At 53.8% G+C, this 21,336-nt stretch overlaps 3 protein-coding genes across 9 annotated transcripts in view; 1 reads left to right on the top strand and 2 right to left on the bottom strand.

Annotated features, from left to right (window-relative positions):
* LOC112429437 (fructosamine-3-kinase-like) overlaps positions 1-21,336 on the top strand; it is a 598,793-nt gene that overhangs the window by 252,622 nt on the left and 324,835 nt on the right. The gene's annotated exons all lie outside the window — the stretch shown is intronic.
* Positions 1-21,336, bottom strand: part of LOC105464207 (aspartate-rich protein 1-like) — a 67,789-nt gene that overhangs the window by 41,353 nt on the left and 5,100 nt on the right. The window lies entirely within an intron of this gene.
* LOC105464208 (atrophin-1-like) lies at positions 4,868-8,865 on the bottom strand. 2 transcript variants are annotated; one of them, XR_011613958.1, is made up of 3 exons: positions 8,773-8,865; positions 6,165-8,407; positions 4,868-5,648 (listed from the first exon to the last, which is right to left on the bottom strand). XR_011613958.1 is itself a non-coding variant. In XM_071080188.1 (2 exons), the coding sequence occupies exon 2, from the start codon at positions 7,385-7,387 to the stop codon at positions 6,485-6,487; it is 903 nt and encodes a 300-aa protein (XP_070936289.1). In that variant the 5' UTR covers positions 7,388-8,407; positions 8,773-8,865; the 3' UTR covers positions 5,661-6,484. The 2 variants fall into 2 exon arrangements, 1 of the variants encoding a protein (XP_070936289.1); XM_071080188.1 differs by lacking the exon at positions 4,868-5,648 and having other exon boundaries at positions 5,661-8,407.

Raw genomic sequence — 21,336 nt, 5'->3', positions numbered from 1 at the left:
GTCTCGAACTCCTCACCTCAAGTGATTCACCTGTTTCAACTCCCCAAAGTGCTGGGATAACAGGGTCCTGTCGTTAAGGTGCTAGACTTCCCACCCAGTGGAAGGCTTTAAGAGCTTAAACTCTTACTTACAATCAATAATAATATATTGTACACTTAAAAATAAGAGGGTAGAGCTCATGTTATGTGTTTTCATAACAATAAAATAAAATACTGTGAACTTTAACTTTACAGGAAAAAAATAAAGTAAAATAAAGAGACTGCTAGGCACAGTGGCTCACAACTGTAATCCCAGCTACTTGGGAGGCTGAGGCAGGAGGATCTCTTGAGACCAGGAATTTGAGACCAGCCTGGGCAACATAGCAAGACTTTGTCTCTTTAAAAAAAAAAAAAATTGTTTTGAGAGAGAGAGAGAGACCAAGCTCTTAATCACCATGCTACTGACAGACCAAAGCCAAGGACCCCTCAACCTACAGCCCTAATCCTGGTATCTGACAGCTGGGAGGCCAACACCAGGCTCTGGTCAGCTCAGTCTCCCCTGAGAAATAACTCACAAAGCACAGCGTACAGGACAGAAGCTTACTTTTGTTGACGAAAATGACTCTTCCATAACAAGCCCTGCAGTGAGCTCTTGTGCGGTTGTTCTATGCCATCTGCTTTGCCATCCAGTGCTCCCTTCTCAGTTCAAACCCTGATTGCAACTGTCAGGAATGACATGAAGACAGGGCTGCCTGCCAGAGGTGCTGGAGGTGAGCAAGGCATGGCAGTGGGAGGTGGGTCCAAGGGCTCCTGGAGTGAAGGGTCTCTAGGAGCATTCTCTGCTGATGGGGTCACGACCTCAGCCCCAGCCCCTCATGGAGAACTGAAGTCGCCGTGAAGGAAGGGTGGGCACTGGGATGAGAAACAGCACCTTCCTGATCCTAACACCCGCTCCATCTGAGCCACATCAGGAAAGCAAGTAATTGGTTGGGCACGATAGCTCACACCTGTAATCCCAGCACTTTGAGAGGCTGAGGTAGGCAGATCACCTGAGGTCAGGAGCTTGAGACCAGCCTGGCCAACATGGCGAAACCCCGTCTCTACCAAAAAAAAAAACAAACACAAAAATTAGCCAGGCGTGGTGGCAGGCGCCTGTAATCCCAGCTAATCAGTAGGCTGACGGAGGAGAATCACTTGAACCCAGGAGGCAAAGGTTGCAGTGAGCCAAGATCGTGCCACTGCACTACAGCCTGGGTGACAGAGGAACACTCCATCTCAAAAGTAATAATAGTAACAATAATAAAAGGGTTATGGCAGAGAAGAAATCAAGCTTCCCAGCTGTGCCAAGCCCCTGCGCTCATGAACAATGTCTCCAGCAGCTGACACTGGAGTCTCCAGGGACCAAGGAAAGCTGCACTGAGACAACACACTGTGCTCCTGCCCTGCACAGCCCCTTCATTTCTTTCTTTCTTTCTTTTTTTTTTTTGAGATGGAATCTCACTCTGTTGCCAGGCTGGAGTACAGTGGTGTGATCTCGGCTCACTGCAGCCTCTGCCTCCTGGGTTCCAGCAATTCTTCTGCCTCAGCCTCCCAAGTAGCTGGGACTACAGGCGCGTGCCATCACGCCCAGCTATTTTTAGTAGAGACAGGGTTTCACCATGTTAGCCAGGAAGGTCTCAATCTCTTGACCTTGTGATCTGCCCGCCTTGGCCTCCCAAAGTGCTGAGATTACAGGTGTAAGCCACCATGCTCTGCTGGCTCCTTCATTTCTAGCAGGATTTTAAATACTTAGCTGGTTAAATCTGAAACTTAGGATGGTGATGGCACCATCCTAAGTTTGGTTAGGTTCTACATACACAGCCCCTGAGCACATCAGGGAAAGAAAATGGCAAAGTAGGGCAGGAGGCAGGTGCTGAGAACCAGTCAGCTCCACCCACAAAGCACAGACCCAGATTCAAATCCCAACTCCATGACTTCCTCACTGAAGACCTTGAACGAGTTTCCTAAACTCTCCAGGTCTCCATTTTCTCATCCGTAAAATGCGGAGTAATGGCACCTGCTTCGTGAGGTGGTTACAAAGCCTCAGGAAAACAGTGCAGTGAAACCTTAACACACTGTCAATGCTTAATAATGGTGAGGTCACACCCCCATCGTCAGAGCTGCATGCCTCAGGGATGCCTGGGGAGGCGTCAAGGACACCAGGTCCCTGGGGAGGGAGCCAAGGCAACTAGAGAGCATGGGCTGCAGCCCAGGAGTATCTGCTACGCGGCGGTGAATGCAGTGAGCTGCTGTAGAAGGAGAGATGCCTCACCCAGTAGAGGAGAGGGAGGATGCATCTTGGTGACTCAGGAGCCCCAACGGTGGGGACTCGGCTGCCTCATCAATTCAACCGAAATGCAAGGGCTTATTTCTGAACTCTGAGTTCTATTGGATCAATCTTTCTGTCCCTCTTCATGTCAGTAGCACACTGTCTTAATTACCATAGCTTTGCAATAGTTTTTTTTTTTTCTTTTTGAACCTGAGTCTCACTCTGTCACCCAGGCTGCAGTATAATAGCGCAATCTCAGTTCACTGCAACCTCTACCTCCCGGGTTCAAGCGATTCTCCTACCTCAGCCTCCCAAGTAGCTGGGACTACAGGCATGCACCACCACACCTAATTATTATATTTTTAGTTGAGTCGGGTTTTCACCATTTTGGCCAGGCTGGTCGCAAACTCCTGGCCTCAAATGATCTGCCTGCCTCAACCTCCCAAATTGCTGGGATTATATGCATTAGCCACTGTGCCCAGCCACAATACATCTTGAAATCAGAAAAATGAGTGCACCAACTTTGTTCTTCTTTTTCAGGATTATCTTTGAACTTCTATGTGAATCTCAGGATCAGCTTATCAATGTCTGCGAAGAAGCTCGCTGGGATTTTGATGGCAATGGGTTTCTAGTTCCTGGTTCAACTGCTCCTGAGCTCCGGCTCTGCTTCCTCCCCTTGGGCTCCCTGGGGCACCCCGTTTTCTTTCCCATAAATTCCATTTTTTGCTTAACCAGATAACACCGGGTTTTTGTTTCTTGCCATCAAAGGAATTTTAAACAATAAAACTAGAAACACAGTGGTACACACACTGTCCCAAGCCATCATCCCAATAACACCTTCCCAGATATCACCCAGAGACCCCACTAGGGTCCCAATCTCAGCACTGGCCCATGCCCCCAGCTTTTCACTCTACCCTCTAACTGGTACACTTCCAAGTTACAAATACTATATTTACAAACAGATCCTCCCTCAATAAATGCTTGTGAGATTGAACTAGATGTCTCCAAATAGCACCAAAAGAACACTCTTATCACTCTACACATCTTAGTAACTCTGCTTCATGCCTGGCATCTCACTCAACATGCAAATATGCTCTAGAAAGCTCTAGGAAAGCCAGACATTATTGTGCCCATTGGACAAAAGATGTAGAAACTAAAGCCCAGAGAAGGCAAGCATCTTGCCCTAGGTGACTTGCCTTGACAGCTCCAGATTGAATGGTGTCTGCACTGAGGCACACATCATGCCAAGCCAGCACAGGCATGGGGGTCCCATTGTCCTGCCCCATCTTTAAGAGCTGCTTTAAAAGAGGCCACCTCCTCCAGGTAGTCTTTCAAGAGTACTCCATAGTACTCCTGGAATCAGCTTTAGACTTTTTTTTTTTTTTTTTCTTTTTTTTGAGATGGAGTTTCACTCTTACTGCCCAGGCTGGAGTGCAGTGGAATGATCTCAGCTCACCGCAACCTCCGCCTCCCAGTTTCAAGTGATTCTCCTGCCTTAGTCTCCACAGTAGCTGAGATTACAGGCGCCTGCCACTTCGTCTGGCTAATTTTTTCTATTTTTAGTAGAGACGGGGTTTCACCATGTTGGCCAGGCTGGTCTCGAATTCCTGACCTCAGGCGATCCACCTGCCTTGGCCTCCCAAAGTGCTGGGATTACAGGCATGAGCCACCGCACCTGACCTCATGGCATCAGTTCAACAGAGAAACTGAAAGCTCTGAAAGGTCAGGAACAGTCTGTCCTCCATCCCGGCCCTGCTAACTGCCCAGCCTCCCCTTTCTGAGCAAAACCAAACAAAGTGAGAAGCCTCTTATTTTGACCCTTTTCTATGCCAACCCTTGAGACTGGCCGTGTTTTGCCCAGGGACCTGGATCCAGGGGTTACACGACCAGTGCTAGCAACTGAATGGCATGACAGAGGAAGACCAGGCAGGAAAACACCTTCTGCCGAGATGGGGGAGTGACAACCCAGAGAAGCTGCCTCAGGAGGACGACTCATTGAAGGAATTTTCCATGCACCAGCTAATTCACATGTGCCGGGAATATTTTGAGTTAGAGGACAATGCTTTTTTCCTCCTAGAATTTCCCTCCTTTTCAATTCACTCCATTGGAGCAGGTGGTTAGCCAGTACTCACTGCCCCAAGGGAAGGGTGCAGCTGGAAGTCTGCTATACTTTGGTTAAGTCTCAAAGGAAAAAGGGGTTCATAATGCAGACAAAATGGTTTGGTTGGAAACAGAGGAGAAAGAAATGAAGGTGGTGAGAGGAAAGAGGTCAGAGGTTCTAGGAGAGCACTGTGCCTACTTAAAACGTCAGCAGACGGACCAAGAGACACCTGGTAAACCGAGGCAGCCAATTCCCTGACCCTGCGTCTGGCATGGAGGCCTCAGAAAGCCCCAGGGCCAGGATGCCCATGCTGACATATCTGGCAACAAATGACTTGATGAGCAGCTGATACCACACACACACACACACACACACACACACACACACACACACACACATACCCTGGGGTGTTTAGTCAGGTCCTAGTAGGTGGGGAAATGTCAGAAAATCACTGACAGGATTGGGACTTCGCATAAAAATTAAAGGGAAAGGAAATATAATTATCTTTTTTCTTTTCACGTTCCTGGGGAGTTCAGAGGATGTTTTTGTTTGGTTGGTTTTGGTTGGGATGTTTTTTAAAGAGCATCATACAGTTATCTATATATACAAATTATTAATGTGGGGAAGGGGCAAGGGGCATGCATTGCAGAAGGGGCGCACACAGGGATCGGGGAGGGGCGGGGTAGCACAGAATGCTATGCAAAACAGCCACATCTAACAGATGAAACAATCACACCAACGGGGCGGGGGAGGGGTGTTATCCACTGGGATTGGACATGCAGAAGGAGAAAAGCAGGGAGGACAAGGAAGAGAAACCTGGTCCAAGATTCTGTGCGCTTTCTGTCCCTACCCTCGCCTCCTCCCCACCTCTGAACACCACACCAGGCCTTGGCCTTCTGTCTGTCTCTCCCTCCCTACTCTCTCTGTCCAGCATCAGAGGCCTTGCAACTGAGCAGCACCCTCTTGGCTCCGGGTGGCAGGCCAAGGGCAGGGCAGGGGGAGTGTGGCGGGTGCTCTAAGGCCCAAAGTAGGAGCCATGGTGCTGTCTTGATCACAGGTTCTACCGTGGCTTGCCGCTTTCCTTCTTCAGGTGACTGCAGTAGTCCTCCCGGGCAGGCAGCGGCATACTGTGCAGCGAGTGATGGGTATGCAGCCACTGCTGCTGTTCTAGCGCCAAGCGCTGCAGCTCAGCTGACTATGCGTGTGTGGCCTTCAGCTGATGAGCTGCTGACATTGGGGCAGAAAGGGAGGCCGGTAGGTCCTGGTAAAGGGCAGCAAAGAACTGGTGACAAAGAACTTCATTCTCGTGCAGAGGGTGAGGAAGAAGGGGGTTAGGGATAATCCCAGCTGGGTAGGGGATCCAGGTAAGGGGAGACCCTGAGGCCAGGGGGTCAATGAGAGGGTGCACAGAAGCAGAAGCTGCATGGATAGCATCTTGCTGGTGCAAGCACAGGTGTGAGTGGATGTGGGAGTGCTGGTGGTGATGGGGAGTCACATTGAGCATCTGCAGCTGAGCCAGAGGGTCATTGCCCAGGGCTGCCACCCTTTCTGGATGCTGCCTCTCAGTGCCAGCCACTCAGCATAGAACACGTCAGGCCGCAAGGCTGGCCCGTTGCCAGTGCTAGACGTTCTGGCTCCAGGGCCCCAGGCTTGAATGAAAAGGGAAAGGGTGCAAGCCAGGTGGGCCAGGGTGCAGAGCCAGGCCCCCATGTCAGGGAAAGGGATCCAAGCCCAGCCCAGTGACCCCATGTAGGGGTTCCAGCTCACTACACTTCACCTCGAAGCCAGGCTTGAGACAGTCATGGAAGTCTCGTTCACGGGCTTCCCGTTCCCTCTCCCAGGCAGCTGTACAGGGCCGGGACGCTGTAACCCAGGAGCCCCGGGTCCCCTGCCCCCACGGTCACGTAGAATTGATGGTTGTGATTGTCAGGACACAACATGAGGCCGGGCATATTCACTGAGAGTGCGCAGGGCTGGAGTGTCAGGACCCAGGTAGGGGGGCACTGTAGCCACCGCACTGCCCAGTTCAAAGGGAGGGCGATGGGGCACTGGGCCCAGAGAGGCATTCCATCCAAGCACAACCCTCCTGAGCCAACTTCAGGCTGCGTTCGAGCTCACGCTCCTTCTCAAGCTCATGCTCCTTCTCGCGTTCCTGCTCGTGCTCCTTTTCTTCACGCTCGCTGCTTGGCCTCGCCGCCACACCTTCTCTACCAGATCTGTCTGCTTCTTGGCCAGCTTGGAGTCCTCCAGCTGCATGAAGTTCCTATGCGCGCATGAGTTGAAGCCGCGATCCCGGGGTTTGTTAAACCTGGCATACTCACTGGCATGGCTGGGCACATCTTCCACCTTGGGAAGGGGTGAGGGGCTGCGGGCTGGGAGCACTGGGCTCTTGGAGGTCTCATACTCCTCAGGCGGCTCCTGTTTGACCTGCGTGGCACTCAGGGGAGGCCCTGAGGCACTGCAGGTGGTGGTGGCAGAGATGGCAGGCTTGAGGCCCCACAGGTGGCAAGGGTCCCACGGTGGGTGAGCCCAGCCTGAATTGAAGGTCCCTGGTCTGTAGGTGGCAAGCTGCCTCGACAGCCCAGTGGGGTCCCTGTTCGGGAGGAGGGTGGCAACCCGGGCTTGTATCCGGGTGGGGTGGCTGTCTTGTAGGCCCATGGGGACGGGGCTCTCTTTCCAAACGGTGGGGGCCCACGTGGGGAGGCTATATTGTAGCCTGCAGCTGAGGAAGCCACAGTGGCAATGACCGTGGAAAGGGTAGCTGAAGAGGTGGTGACTGTAGGCACCAGTGGGAAGGGGTAGGGCGCCCCTTGAGGGTCCTGGGAAGGGGAGGGGTGTGAACATATAGGACCCTTGAGAAGTGGAAGAGGAAGAGCTGGAATAGGAAGAGACTGGAGGGCCATTGGGGCCTGCTTGGCTGTAGGACAGCTGAATGTGAGGTGGGGGCAGGTGTGCTGGCCCTGGTGGGTCGGGCCTCAGAGACCCCAGGGAGGGAGACATGGCATAAGGGTGTGCGTGGTGGGAGCTACCGCCCTCCAGGGGGTGGGAAAATGCTCCAGGAGGAGGAACCCGGGGCTTCCGTGCTGCTGGTGCTGCTGTTGCTGTTGCTGCTGGTGGTTATACTGATGTGTTGAGGCTGGTGGGTGAGCAGTGGACTGGGCCCTAGTAGAGGGAGGGAAGGGGCCTGGATGGGCATTGTTGTTGGCTAAGAGGTGGCCATAGGAAGGAGGTGGTGGGGGACCCTGGCTCCACACAGCCTGGGATGGGAGAGAAGGCTGAGTATGCTTAGGGTGCTGAATGGAGACAGACAGGCTTGTTGGGGGAGGGAAAGAGTGGGGGTACCTGGGCAATGCCTGGGAAGTTGGTACGGGGAGGCAGAGGAAGAGAAGGAAGAACTGGAAGAGGAGGCTGCTGCAGAACTACTACTAGAAGATGAATAAGAAAACCTCATGCTGGGGGCTGGGGCAGAAGAGGAGGAAGCAGGAGGCAGAGAGTAGGGTGAAGGAGCCAGAGTCGGGCCCTTCTCTGGGCCAAGAGGAAGTCCACCCATACCCTGCCCCATGGCATGGGGAGAGGGCAGATGCCCAGGTAGTGGCTGGGCCCCCAGGCCACAGGGGGAGGCTGATGCATTGTTGAGGGGTCTCAGGGCAGGTGGGGGAGGCAAGCTCAGAGTCACATGGGGGAAGCTGGCTGGTGGAGCAGAAGGTAGGTTGCTACTACCCACTGGAGTGTTAGATGGCTTTGTTGGGGGAGCACTCCCACTGTATCTCCTCTTGTGGAAGGGTCATCACCAGCACTGCCACCAGCACTGCCACCAGCACCAATGCCGCCTTTGTCACATCACGATCCGTATCACTATCACTGTCGATGTCACCATGTGTCACAAATGCTATCTGTGTTGCCATTACTACCGCTTCACTAAAATTGCCACTGGCTCCGGCATCCTGGAAACCCTGGAGGCTCTTTCCAGCACCCTTGTCTGGCCAGCTCAGCTATGCCTCAAGCTTCCTACACGCACAACTCCAGGGGAGAGGAGGGGAGGGGAAAGAGGGGAAGGAAAGGAGGAGTGGGGAGGGGAAGGTTAGGAGGGGAGGGGAGAGGAGGGGAGCGGTGTCAGACCTGGAGCTGGGCCAGCCAAGTCACCCTAAGGCTTTGAGCTGGGGCGGGGTCCTTTCACTCTGAGTAAACTCCCAGCACCTTCTCATCTCAGTTCCAACAGCAAAACAAGCAGCACCCCAAGGGGCCTGGCCCACGTCTCTCCCAGTTTCTTCCCCACATGCCCTCTTGAGTCCCTTCCTTGGGACTTCCACTACTGGTCCCTGAGGGTCTCTCCCTGGAATCCCCACCCGCTTTGGGATGCTGACCCTCCTCTTCCCCTATTTAACCTGCAGAACCCCAGATCTGAGCAGGACTCAGAGCCCTACGCTCCGCTGTAATGCGTGGAACCCAGAGCCGCCCAGTGGCAACACCTAACAGTAAGCGCTTAGGTTTCACATTTTCTCAAGGAATCTCTTAATTCTTACAACAGCCCTGTGTTGTGGGTAAGGCAGAAATCCCCCACTGATACATGGGGAAACTGAGACCCAGAGAGAGGAAGTGTCCCATTTCAGTTCCTCAAGGGTCAAGGTGGAGTCAGTGCTGGAACCTGGGCTCCTGGTGCATGTACCTCTGAGCTCTGTCTGGTCAGCCCCGCCCACCACAACATCCACAGACACCACGGTCACAGCAGCCCCGGTCCCTGAACCATGACCTAACCTTCCAAGCCCGGAAGGCCCCGTCATCCCCTCAACCTCAATGGGCCCCAAGCAGACACTTGCTGTGTGCAAAAGACCTCAATGAGTACGCAAGCGTCGACTGAATCTGTGTGACATCCCAGGCTTCCATGTGAATGCAATAGGGCAGGGCCTGCCCTCCCGGAACCCACGGTCCGGTGGATACCGAGTCAGCACATGGGGACCTCTGGGACATCCTAGGGTTCTTCCTCCACCTTTAGCTTTGCCTTGAAGGCAGCCCTGGCCAGCCACACTCCTGGTTTCCCCCTCACCTGCCCAGATTCAAACCTCAGGACCAGCTTTGCCTTGGGCTCTGGAGCGGTGGGTCCCAACACAGGAGTCTTCATATGGAATGAAGCTAAGTTGAGACCCGGACCCACCCACAGGGAGCTTTGTGAAGACAAGCCTTTCATCTGCTCCACGCCTCCCAGAGAAAGACGTGCCTTGGAGGACACAATCTCATTGCTGGGCCCTGCCCTGCAAGGCTCCCAGCCCAGACACACACACCCATCCCAACCAGAAGCCAACTCCTCTGCCGCCTCCCGGACACTGGCCCCTACCCTCGGGGCAGCGGCTCCCAGGCCCAGGCGTCAGGGAGGGAGGGACCGAGAGCAGACACAAGCCACACTGTGCCATCTTCTCATCTGCACCATCCCATCTGCCAAATATAGGGTGCCCATGGTCCCTCCCTGCCAGAGAATGGATGGCAAAGTGCTTTGAAGAGGAGGAAGAGGGAAATAAAAAACCACACACACTTGGAAGCAAAAAAATTACCGAAGAACACAGCCCCTCTCTCCTCGCCCTTCCTGTTACCCCCATTAATCCACCATTTTCCACACCAGAACACCCCTGGCCACCTGCCTTAGAACCCTCTCCCAGTCTGACAATGCCCCCAACCCAGGAGCTGAAAGGAAACCAATCATGAAAACCACCAGACTCTGTTCCCCAGCTGCGGAGAAACTGCCAGTGCTAGGAACCAGAGACAAGCCTTTGGCTTCCATGTGCCTCCTTTCTGTCCCCTGGGGAGGAAAGAGCACATCCCTCATCCCAGACAGAAGCTCAGATGCAAGAGGGGCCAGAGGACCAGGCAGGCGGCTGGGGAGAGACGAAGCTGCTCAGGCTAGGACATGCCTAGGGTGGGCTGCCTGGGGTGCAAGTGGGAGACCTCCTCTCACAACCCACCCCCAAGAGAGCAGGCAGCCCAGAGGTCCAGCAGGTCACAGACTCCCCCACCACAAGGCCACACCGATGGCATAAACAAGAGCATCACACATGCATACACACAGACATGAGCACACACAGATATAGAAGGCCACAGGCACACACAGGCAGCTGCTCAGACATGGAGTGCATGGGTGTCCACACGCATACACCTCACACATGGTCACACAGACTGGCAGTCACAGCCACATACACATGCCGGCACCCACAGGCACAGGCTCAGACACGCGCTCGCACACACATAGGCGGGAACCTGCAGACACATACACACACATTCAACTGCAGTCACACAACCTTGTGCTCCCACCTGCCCACAGGCAGCCGGCGCAGACTCCGGGATTTTCCTTCCTTGGGTGCCCGGGGACAGTGGGGAAGGCTTACGGTCTCTGATGTCCCCACCAGGATCCTGCATCTCAACTTACCAGCGCATCCGCAGACCCAGCTCTCAGGCACAGCCCGAGCTCCTCTGTCCCCACAGCCACCAATGCACTCAACAAGACTTCACTTCTAAGTTATCTCCCATCGTTCCACCACCCTCCCACCTGTCACCCACCATCTGAAGCCCCCAAAGGAAACGCTGTGCTTCCGGCCAAACATGGCTGTGGCTGCAGAACCCTAGGTCCCAGTGATGTCCCCAGGGCTGTCCACAAGAGGGCCGTGGCACAGCGGGGTGTCCAGCGTGGCACCTCCCTCTTCACCTGCCCCCAACCTGAGCTTCCTGTGGGTGAGGCTGCAGGGCTGGGAGGTCTGTCCTGCATTCCAGAAGGCATCAAGATAGGCCGAAAAGGTTGTGGAGGGCAGCTTCCCCACACCCAGAGAAATCGACAGCGCTAGAAATGGCTCAGCTGGCAGACTGCTCCACAGCCCCTGTTAGCAGCCCGGCCCACACAGCCCCAGCTTCCTGGAACCCAAAGGCACCCCAGGGATTCCCGCAGCCACGCCTACAGTGACAGAAAAATCCAGCTGGAAGCCTTGGGCACCTGAGCACTGGGGCCCTTCACACCCACTCCCGAGGGCTGCCTGAGACAGGAACCTTTGCCGGCCTGCTCCGCTGTGGCTTGGCACATGCCAGGAACCAGCCACACACGTCATTCCACTAGCACACATGGATGTAAGTATACATGCACACTTGTGGGCACAGGGACACATGGGATGCACACACATGCACAGGATACTCAGGTACACACAGATACCTGCATGCGGACATACCTATCATTAGACAACTGCATACACCTGAGCACAGCGCTGCATACTCGTGCACAAATGCGCACTCACATGTGACTGCAGATAGGCATCAATAGAGACAGCTGCACACACTGCTCATACACTGACAAATTCCCACTGGACACATGCACAGAATGAGACACGTGCTCACAGGCACTCATCAGCACACTCAGACTGCATGCAAGGGGCATTCGCGTGCACACACACACACACGGAACATACCTGTACCTGTCAGCCCCCTCGAGTGCCTACACAGAGGTCAGAGCAGCGCCATGCTTCACACTGGCAGTGTGGGGGGGGCTGGGTGGTACCTATGTGCGGGTGTATTTGTCTTCCCAGCTGAACCGCAGGGCTCGTCCTCACCTCTGCATGCTCAGGTGCTAGTCCTCATGCCACAGGGCTGGCGTGTTCTGCCTCATACCACAGGGTTAGTGCTCATACCTGCATGCACTGGTGCTGGCCACGCCTAGTACACAGCAGGCCTTACTAATGGCAGCCTCTCAAAGGGATGTGGCACGTACACTACCACAGACACTGGGGTGGGTGGGCACAGACAGGGACCCAGGCCTTGCCTACTCCCAAGCAGTAGAGAAAGGGAAAAAACGGCCTAGCTGGTGCGATTGGCCTCTCCCACCAACCCTCCCCGGAGTTTCCTCTCTGGGGCCTGCAGCCACTTTGAAGGTACCAGACTGTGCTGAGGTGTCAGGGGGCCAACCCCAGGCTGTGGACCAAGGGCACAAGGATTTCTATTTTCTTGACTCCTTCACACCAGGGGACACCACATGGGCCTCAAGCCCCTGGGATTATAGGTGTGGGAGCAGCTTCAGGGTCCTGGGCCAATGCAGGGCTGGGGGCTGACTCTCTTCCTCCAAGGCAGCTAGCCCCAAGCAGGAGCCTGGAGGCTTCCCCCCACCCTCACTTCTGCCCCAGGAAAGTTAGGATTGTGGGGTTCATGCTCGGGCGTGGCTTCAGGCCGCTGGCTTCCCACCGGATGGCCAGAGTGCCCCAAGTGCCTCTCCCCACAGTGGCACCCACCCACAGCCAGGAAGTGCTCAACGGGTACCGTGGACACCTTGGGTCCTGCCTGCCCTGCCTCCAGCTGGCCTCCTGAGAAGAACACCTCTGCACTCAATCTGCCTCCAGGGTCAGAAGAGGGCACCTGACCAGGCCTGGCCAACCAGGGCGTCTGCTCCTAGCTGCAGGGACTGGTTCAGGAGACCTTAGTGAACCCAACAAGATACCATCCCAGGAGGTTTCCCCTGCTAAAGCACGAGATGAAAGCCTGGAGCTGTGGAGTGTGCAGGAAAATGAAACCTCCCTGCAGGAAAGCAGGGAAGAGAAGAGAACTGACAGAGACAGGGAAAGAGAAGAAAGACCATATGGTTTTTTGTTTGTTTGTTTTTTGGGAAGAGTCTCTCTCTGTCACCCAGGCTGGAGTGCAGTGGCACCATCTCAGCTCACTGCAACTTCCATCTTTTGGGTTCAAGCGATTCTCCTGCCTCAGCCTCCCAAGTAGCTGGGATTACAGGCACCCAGCACCACGCCCAGCTAATTTTTGTATTTTTTGTAGAGATGGGGTTTCAACAAGTTGGCCAGGCTGGTCTTGAACTCCTGACCTCAGGTGATCCACCTGTCTCAGCCTCCCAAAGTGCTGGGATTATAGCCGTGAGCCCCCACGCCCAGCCAAAAGATGGAGTTTTAAGGACATCATCTGAGCTCCAGGATCTAGCTGTGCTAGGAGCCAGGTAACCCTGGGTACAGGCCAGTCAGCAGTATGTCTCTTTATTCCTAACACCAGTATGAGTTGCATTTCTTTCATTCTCCATTGAGAAAATCCCAACTAAAGAAACGAGCTTGACAAGTGAAAGAAAGTGGGAATGGTCAGCCCACTTGGCTGCTCAGCAAGCTCCCGCCGCCAACAACACCCGCTATAGTCCAAGGACCATGCTGGGTGCAGAAAACACCAGGGTGAGCCAGACACAGCCCACAGCCTCAGCTGGGAGGTGCTGGGGTAGGGGGTGTAGCATGGGTTGCAAAAATTCCTGTTGCAACCTACTTACTTTTTAAAAAATAAATTAGAGGGAGTTAATGACAGGTCCATCTTTGGAGTACACTTTGATGCGCTTTCATGCATGACAGAGAAGTGGAGTGACAGTTACATCACACTTGGCACATCTACCACCTACACTGACCACATGTGAAAGCTGGCCATCACTTGTGTTCTAGCGAAAGGCAAAGGTGACGGATGCTCTCATCTGGGGCCTCCCAGTCTATGGAGATACCCAGGTAATTGCCCAGACATGAACATCTGGACCAAGTGTTCCCAGAGCCTGGAGAGACTTGGGCCCGGGACTGGACATCTGAATGGCAGACTAGACTAGAAGGGGCGCATTTCAAGGCCTCCGCTGCTGCCACTCTGAGGCTGGTTTCTCCCACCTGGGGTTGTGCTCCTTGACAGCCACAACCACCACTGATTCAGACACCTGGCCAAGGAGCAGGACTGGCTCGGCTGCCTCAGTATGCAGGGGTGCAGAACCCACAGCAGCCTGGTCTTCTTTGATGCCACTGGATCCAGGAATATTGGAGAAACCAGAAGGGTCCACCGCCCCACGCACCCTCACAGTGAGGGCTGGAAAGAGGGAAGGGACTCTCCCAGATGGCTTTTCATGGCACTTCATGAGCCCTGCGGGGGATGAAAGCCATCCTAGGGCCTTTCCCACCCTTCTTCCTCTCCTTCCTTGGGGCCCAGTGACCTCGGGCAAGTTACCTAACCTCTCCATGCCTCGCCTTTCTCTTCTATGATTTGGGGAGGCTGCTACCCACTCATGAGGTTATCAGCGAACGGAAACACTCAGCACAGAACTCCAACGCCGCCAAGGGAGCTGTGATCATTACTGCCGAGGGCGATTTCTGCCCCTGCTTCAGTCCCGCTCAGCTTCCTGACGCCCCGCTCGGACCCCTTGGTTCCTCTTCCACGTGCGGTGCACAGCGAGGGGACTGCAGGCACTCTGGAAAGGACTGTCACTCAAGAGACAAGGGAAGCCGCCAGGCATGGTGGCTCACGCCTGTAATCCCAGCACTTTGGGAGGCCGAGGCAGGCAGATCACCTGAGGTCAGGAGTTGGAGACCAGCCTGGCCAACATAGCGAAATTTTCTCTACTAAAGATACAAAAATTAGCTGGGTGTGGTGGTGGGTACCTGTAATCCCAGCTCCTCGGGAAGTTGAGGCAGGAGAATCATTTGAACCTGGGAGGTAGAGGCTGCAGTGAGCCAAGACAGTGACATTGCACTCAAGCCTAGGCAACAAAAGCAAAAGTCTGTCTCAAAGAAAAGAAAAAGAAAAGGGAAGCACTCTGTGAGGCCGGCCCAGCCCTCCTGGCCCCACCAAGCACAGCCCAGGTTCCTCCCACAGCTCCACTGACTCAGCAGCCAGGCAGCACTGCAGTGATGAGAGGAGGATGAGCTGTGGGCACAGGAGAGCTAGGGCAGCACCTGCATCTGTGAGTCTCCGGTGGGCCAGCACAGACAGAACCACTTAGCTTTTCAGCCTCACAAACCCCTCTGAGAAGGTGCCCTATTATCCCATTTTACAGATAGGAACACTGAGCCTCAGGGAAGTGAAGGAATCCAACCAAATTAACCCAGCTTGATGATTATTGGCCCCACTAATTCTGGAACCTACAGAAATACACAGTTCATCAGCGTCCATGTCACAGAAAGGAAAAGTGAGGTGCTAAAGCAAAGCTCAGCTCATCACAGGGGAGAGAATAATGAAGAGGGAAAGAGCAAGTACCCAGGTCCCCCCAACGCCTGGCTGGAAGGGCTCCTTCTCTCTGAGACTCAAAACGCTTCCCAGAGCCTGCTGTGGGTCACAGGTCACAAGGGCTGTAGGTGTTCCTGGGGGGCCGGCCTAGGGGTAAGTCCCAGCCAGAGTCCCAACCCTAGGACAGAGCTCCAGGAAACCCACCCAGTTTGATGAACTGTTTTTCTTTCTTTTTTAGAGACAGAGTCTTGATCTGTCATCCAGGCTGAAGTGGCACGATCCCTGCTCACTGCAACCTCCGCCTCCCAGATTCAAGTGATTCTCCCACCTCAGCCTCCAGAGTAGCTCGGATTACAGGCACTCACCACCACACCTGGCTAATTTTTGTATTTTTAGTAGAGACGGGGTTTCAACAGGTTGGCTAGGCTGGTTTCAAACTCCTGACCTCAAGTGATCTGCCCGCCTCAGTCTCCCAAAGTGCTGGGATTACAGGAGTGAGTCACGGTGCCCGGCCTCTATAGGCTTTTCAGGCAGGCAGAGCCAAGAAAGCTGGCTGGGCTCGGAGGAGGCGGCAGTTCAGGCTCCTGTCAGCAGCAGCCCCTCCACTGTGTTCCCCTGGGCAGGACAGGAGGAAGGGACAATGTAGTTTCCTCTGCTTGGGCAGCTCAGGCCTCACAGCCACCAGAGAGAGCTGAAGATGAGACAAGCTCCTTTCCCAAACAGGGGGATAAGGGAGTTACAAGAAGCTCAGAAAACAGATGTCTTGAGAGCAGCAGGCGCTAGGTGGTCTGACCCAGATCCTCCCTGCTCCAGACAGTACCCATCCGGCCCCAGTACTAATCCCCTGGAGCTCGGCTCTCATCTCAGCTCCACCTCTAAGTCACTAGGGGCAGGCCACCTACTCTTTTGAGGCTTCAGTCTACTATTCTTCCAAGAGGAGACTTAGATTGGTTTCTGTTTCCTCCATAAATCACATGAAGATAAAGGATGACGGAGAGGCCGGGGGTGGTGGCTCACATCTGAAATCCCAACATTTTCGGATGCCAAGGCAGGAGGATCACCTGAGGTCAGGAGTTCCAGACCAGCCTGGAAGACATGGAAACCCTGTCTTCCACTAAAAACTACAAAAATTAGCCTGGTGTGGTGGCAGGTGCCTGCAAATGCCAGTTACTCAGGAGGCTGCGGATGGACAACAGCCTGAATCTGGGAGGCAGAGGTTGCAGTGAGCAGAGATCGTGCCACTGCACTACAGCCTGGGCGACAGAGTGAGGCTCTGTTTCAAAAAATAAAAAAATAATAAAACTTAAAAAAAAGAAAGGCTTGGATGCTGGGGGCTGTCTGAAGGTACTTCTCACTAAAGGAGCTCACAGAGCCAACTCTTCGCCCACACCTATGCAGCTGGGTCACTCCAGCCCTCCCCTACTAAGGTAGGGCACCTGGCACCTCACAGGACAGGCCACAAGGCGGGCATTCACGCTCTATGCGGGCAAGCTTGGGTGGTGCGAGGATGAAAGGGATCATCTTTCTTGGGCTTATATCTAGGATGACACAGCCATGTTGCCCTCTGGCAAAAGGGGTCGAGGGAAGGGGGAAATCCTCCTTGTTGAACAGATAAGCAACCACCACCTGGTGTCAGAGCACACGGATTCCAGCCCCAGTTCTGACATTAAGTGTAGCTGCGGGGAAACTGCTTAAACTTCCTCCACCTCAGGTTTTTCATCTGTGAAGAGTAACTTCAGACAGGGCGCGGTGGCTCATGCCTGTAATCCCAGCACTCTGGGAGACTGAGGCAGGCGGATCACGAGGTCGGGAGTTCAAAACCTGCCTGACCAACATGGCGAAATCCCGTCTCTACTAAAAATACAAAACTTAACTGGACATGGTGGTGGGCACCTCTAATCCCAGCTACTTGGGAGGCTGACGCTGAAGAATTGCTTGAACCCAGGAGGTGGAGGTTGCAGTGAGCCGAGATCACACTATTGCACTGTCTAGCCTGGGCGACAAGAGCAAAACTCTGTCTCAAAAAAATAAAAATAAAAAAACCAGGCACGGTGGCTCACGCCTGTAATCCCAGCATTTTGGGAAGCTGAGGCGGGTAGATTGCCTGAGGTCAGGAGTTCGAGACCAGCCTGGCTAACATGGTACAACCCGGTCTCTACTAAAAATGCAAAAATTAGCCAGGCATGGTGGTGGGCGCCTGTAATCCCAGCTACTCAGGAGGCTGAGGCAGATGCAGGAGAATCGCTTCAACCCAGAAGGCAGAGGTTGCAGTGAGCTGAGACTGCACCACTTCACTCCAGCTTGGGCAATAGAGCAAGACTCGGTCTCCAAAAAAAAGTGTCATACTTTTTATTTCTTTTCATGCTTACCATACCATGGTCTCCCTCCTGGCGAGTAACTGAAGCCTCAAAGAGGTTAAGAGACTTGTCCAAGGTCACAGAGTTGGAAGCTGACAGCGGAATTCAAAACCAGAGCTTCCCTTTGAGCCCTTCTGCCATTCCTTCAGGGAAGGCTCACAGCAGAGCAGGCAATAAATGAGGGCTGTGGTAGATGGAAAATACTGCCAGGCTGGGCTCAAGCAAACCCCCAGATTCTTCCCAGGCCCCCTCCCAACGCCCTGCTCAGGAGCACCCCCACCTGGGCCACAAGGAGCAAACCTTGAGATTCCTCCTCGAGGCTAGCAAGCGAGGCAGGGGGCTGATGCCTTAGGCAGATAAACAGTGACTCAGGTGGAAGCAGGAGGCAGGGATGGGGAGAGGCGGACAGTTCACTCAGCTCAAACACAGCATGTTCAGGGTTCACTATCCTGATTTTCCCTGGATAAAGATAGGGGTCTTGTTGGGGTTCATCCCAGCCCCAGGCCCAGAGAAATTCTGCCCGAGACCCAGCCTCGTGGTTATCTCCATCAGCAACACTTGTCCCGGACCCCTTGAAGGGAGCCGGGCTGAGTTGGAATGAGATAATAAACTGGGACAGAAAAGGCCTTTTCCATTCAAGTTCCCCTTTCTCTCCTCATTGCAGGCTTCACCCTCAGCAGGGCTCTGCACAGTAAGATGCCTCCTGGATTACATGACAGCGGATAAGGATCTGGGGATAGATCCTGTCATTTGGGGACACCCAAGCCTCACCTGTGGCCAGGGGATCAGTGGGCAAAAGTGTAGCTCTTGCTAAAAGAATAAACTGCTGGCCAGGCGTGGAAGCTCACGCCTGTAATCCCAGCACTTTGGGAGGCCAACGCAGGCAATTACTTGAAGTCAGGAGTTCAAGACCAGCTTGGCCAATATGGCAAAACCACGTCTCTACTAAAAATATACAAATTAAACAGGGGTGGTGGTGGGCGCCTGTAATCCCAGCTACTTGGGAGGCTGAGGTGGGAGAATCGCTTGAACTCAGGAGGCAGAGGTTGTGGTGAGCCAAGATCGCACCATTGCACTCCAGCCTGGGTGACACAGTGAGACTCCATGGCTAAATAAAATAAAATAAAATAAAATAAAAAGTGAAATAGCTTCCACCTGGCTCTCTTTCTGGGCATGCTTGTCCCTTAGCTCAGCCACCACGCTGGGAGGAAGCCCAATCTAGCAGGTGGAGACAGCATATAGAGACGCCCATGTGCAGAGGAACGGACTCAAAGCCAACAACCAGCAACGAATGCCAGATGTGTGACAACTTAGCCTTCAGATGACTTCAGCCCCCAGACTTTGAACCACTCCAGACAATGCTGAGTGGGGAAGCGTTATTCCCACTGAACCCTGCCCACGTTGCAGATTCAGGGGCAAAATCAACGTCACCATTGTTTTAAGCCGTAGGCTTTTGGTGGTTTATTAAGCAGCATTAGATAACCAGAACACTAGCACGGCCAGAATTTGAACCAAGCAAGCTGGCTCCAGAGCCTCAGCTCCTGCCACTCTGCAATGGTCCCTGCTGTATGACAGACAGTACAGAGGAGGAATTTCAACCTTAGCTCTGGAGTCAGACCTCTCTTCATTCATCAATCCATTCATTCATCAAATGTTTATTGTATCCCTACTGTGTTCCAAGCTGTCTGCTAGTCCTAAGAATATTTTAGTGAGCAAGACAGACAGATCCCTGCTCTAGGTGGGGAAGAGGCGGTTAGGAAGTAGAGAGTAACAGAGGACTACCTTTATGTGGGGTATTCACAATTGAGTGATCTGATCCAAATGGGACCAGATGACTAGGGAATGCTATGTAGAGGGGGTGATGTGGGATGGCCTTTCTGAGAGGGAGAATGCCAAGATGACATGGACACGGCTTTGTGAAGAGTGGAGGGAACAGCAGAGGAACAGGTCTGGGTTCAGAATCCGGCTCCTTCAATTATTAGCTGTGTGACCTTGTAGAAGTAACCCAGTCTCTCTGAGCCTATAGGTCCTCATAAAATGTGAAAACTTCCTCATAAAATGGTGATGCTTTATTTTTATTTATTTTTTTTTTTGAGAGGGAGTCTCTCTCTGTCACCCAGGCTGGAGTGCAACGCGATTTTCTCGGCTCACCGCAACCTCTGCTTTCCGGGTTCAAGCGATTCTCCTGCCTCAGCCTCCCGAGTAGCTGGGATTACAAGGGCACGTGACCATGCCCGGCTAATTTTTAGTATTTTTAGTAGAGATGAGGTTTCACCATGTTGGCCAGGCGGGTCTCGAACTCCTGACCTCACGTGATCTGCCCACCTCAGTCTCCCAAAATGCTGCGATTACAGGCATGAGCCACTATGTCTGGCCAGGGATGCTTTTCGAACCCATGTGATCGGACTACTATCCCCTGAAATAGGACTGTTCTGAGGAGCCAATGAGCTGATTACATGTACAAGTGTGTAGTCCAGAGCCTGGTGCGGGAAGAGTTCCATAAATACCAATGATTTTGGTGAGATTAATTATCCTGAGGCCGAGGTCCCCCAGTGGATGCACAGAGCCCCAGAGATCACTCTGCTCCCCATCAGAAACTGCCATCCAAGGCTACTGGGAAGAGAATAAGAACAGCTAAGTAAGGGAGACTTCTCACAGCTGCACTGGTGCCCAAGCCACTGAGGGCGGGTCAGGTGGAGGCAGGCAGGAAAACACACTTCTCTGCAGCATGGTGACACACACGCCACTTCTGCCCACCCCCTGCAGCCATCCCTGACTCATCTCCTCAACCCCGAGCTTGAGCCCATCACCCTCAGCTCAGACTCGGGGGGATGGGGCTGGAGGCTGGATATGCCGTCCCTCTTCAGGCCCTGCCCAGAAGGCAGTGGGCACCCACACAGCCAGATGGGGAGAAGCAACTTCCTCAGGCAGAGGAAGGAACAAGGTAAGGAAGCCTGGAGAGAGGGCAGAACAGGGCATGGCAGAAGACACAAAAGAACCTCAGTGGAGGCAGGAAAAAGTATCACCTGCCATCCAGATGGGCACACTCTCAAGAACCCTGAAGAGCACTCAGTAGGTGGCTGGCACACATATCCAGAGAAAAGTACCCATGAACAAGCTAGAGCACCCAACAGTGCACACACAGAGATGTGCTCAGGAGAACCACACGTAGCCACCCAGACACATCCAGACACAGCAATCCAACAAGAAGCTACCCGGGGCCACGCACGCATGCCACACACAGATGTGTACACATGCACAGGCACACCTCAATGTTCCCAGCTGCCTGTCACTCCCCGTCTCTCCTCTTGCTCTTGCTCACTGCCAGCCATCTGATCGGCAGGGCCCTGATTGTGCCAAGGTCCTCCCAGGTGCCCACTCCTGCTCCCATCTGCTGATCCAGGCCTGGGAGAGGCCAGCCAGCAGCCCCAGCATGGTCCAAAGAGGAGACCAGTAATCATGGATCTGAACCAGGGAAACGAGTGGAAACAAGCTGGCCTTGAGAGCAAGCCACAAGTCCAGAACCAGAGTGTGGGCAGGGCCAGGGGCTCAGCACAACCTTGTCTAGGGCCAATTCCCCCAAAGCAGAATCCTTGCCTTGGCATCACACCT

Source organism: Macaca nemestrina, chromosome 15 (assembly GCF_043159975.1).
Source record: "Macaca nemestrina isolate mMacNem1 chromosome 15, mMacNem.hap1, whole genome shotgun sequence".
Classification (NCBI taxonomy): Eukaryota; Metazoa; Chordata; class Mammalia; order Primates; family Cercopithecidae; genus Macaca; species Macaca nemestrina.
Note: the sequence above shows the minus strand (reverse complement) of the source record. Positions and strands in the feature narration are given on the sequence as shown.

Excerpts from the sequence above, each read along its gene's own strand:
- LOC105464208 (XM_071080188.1), bottom strand. The coding sequence starts at position 7,387 with ATGTCTCCCTCCCTGGGGTCTCTGAGGCCCGACCCACCAGGGCCAGCA.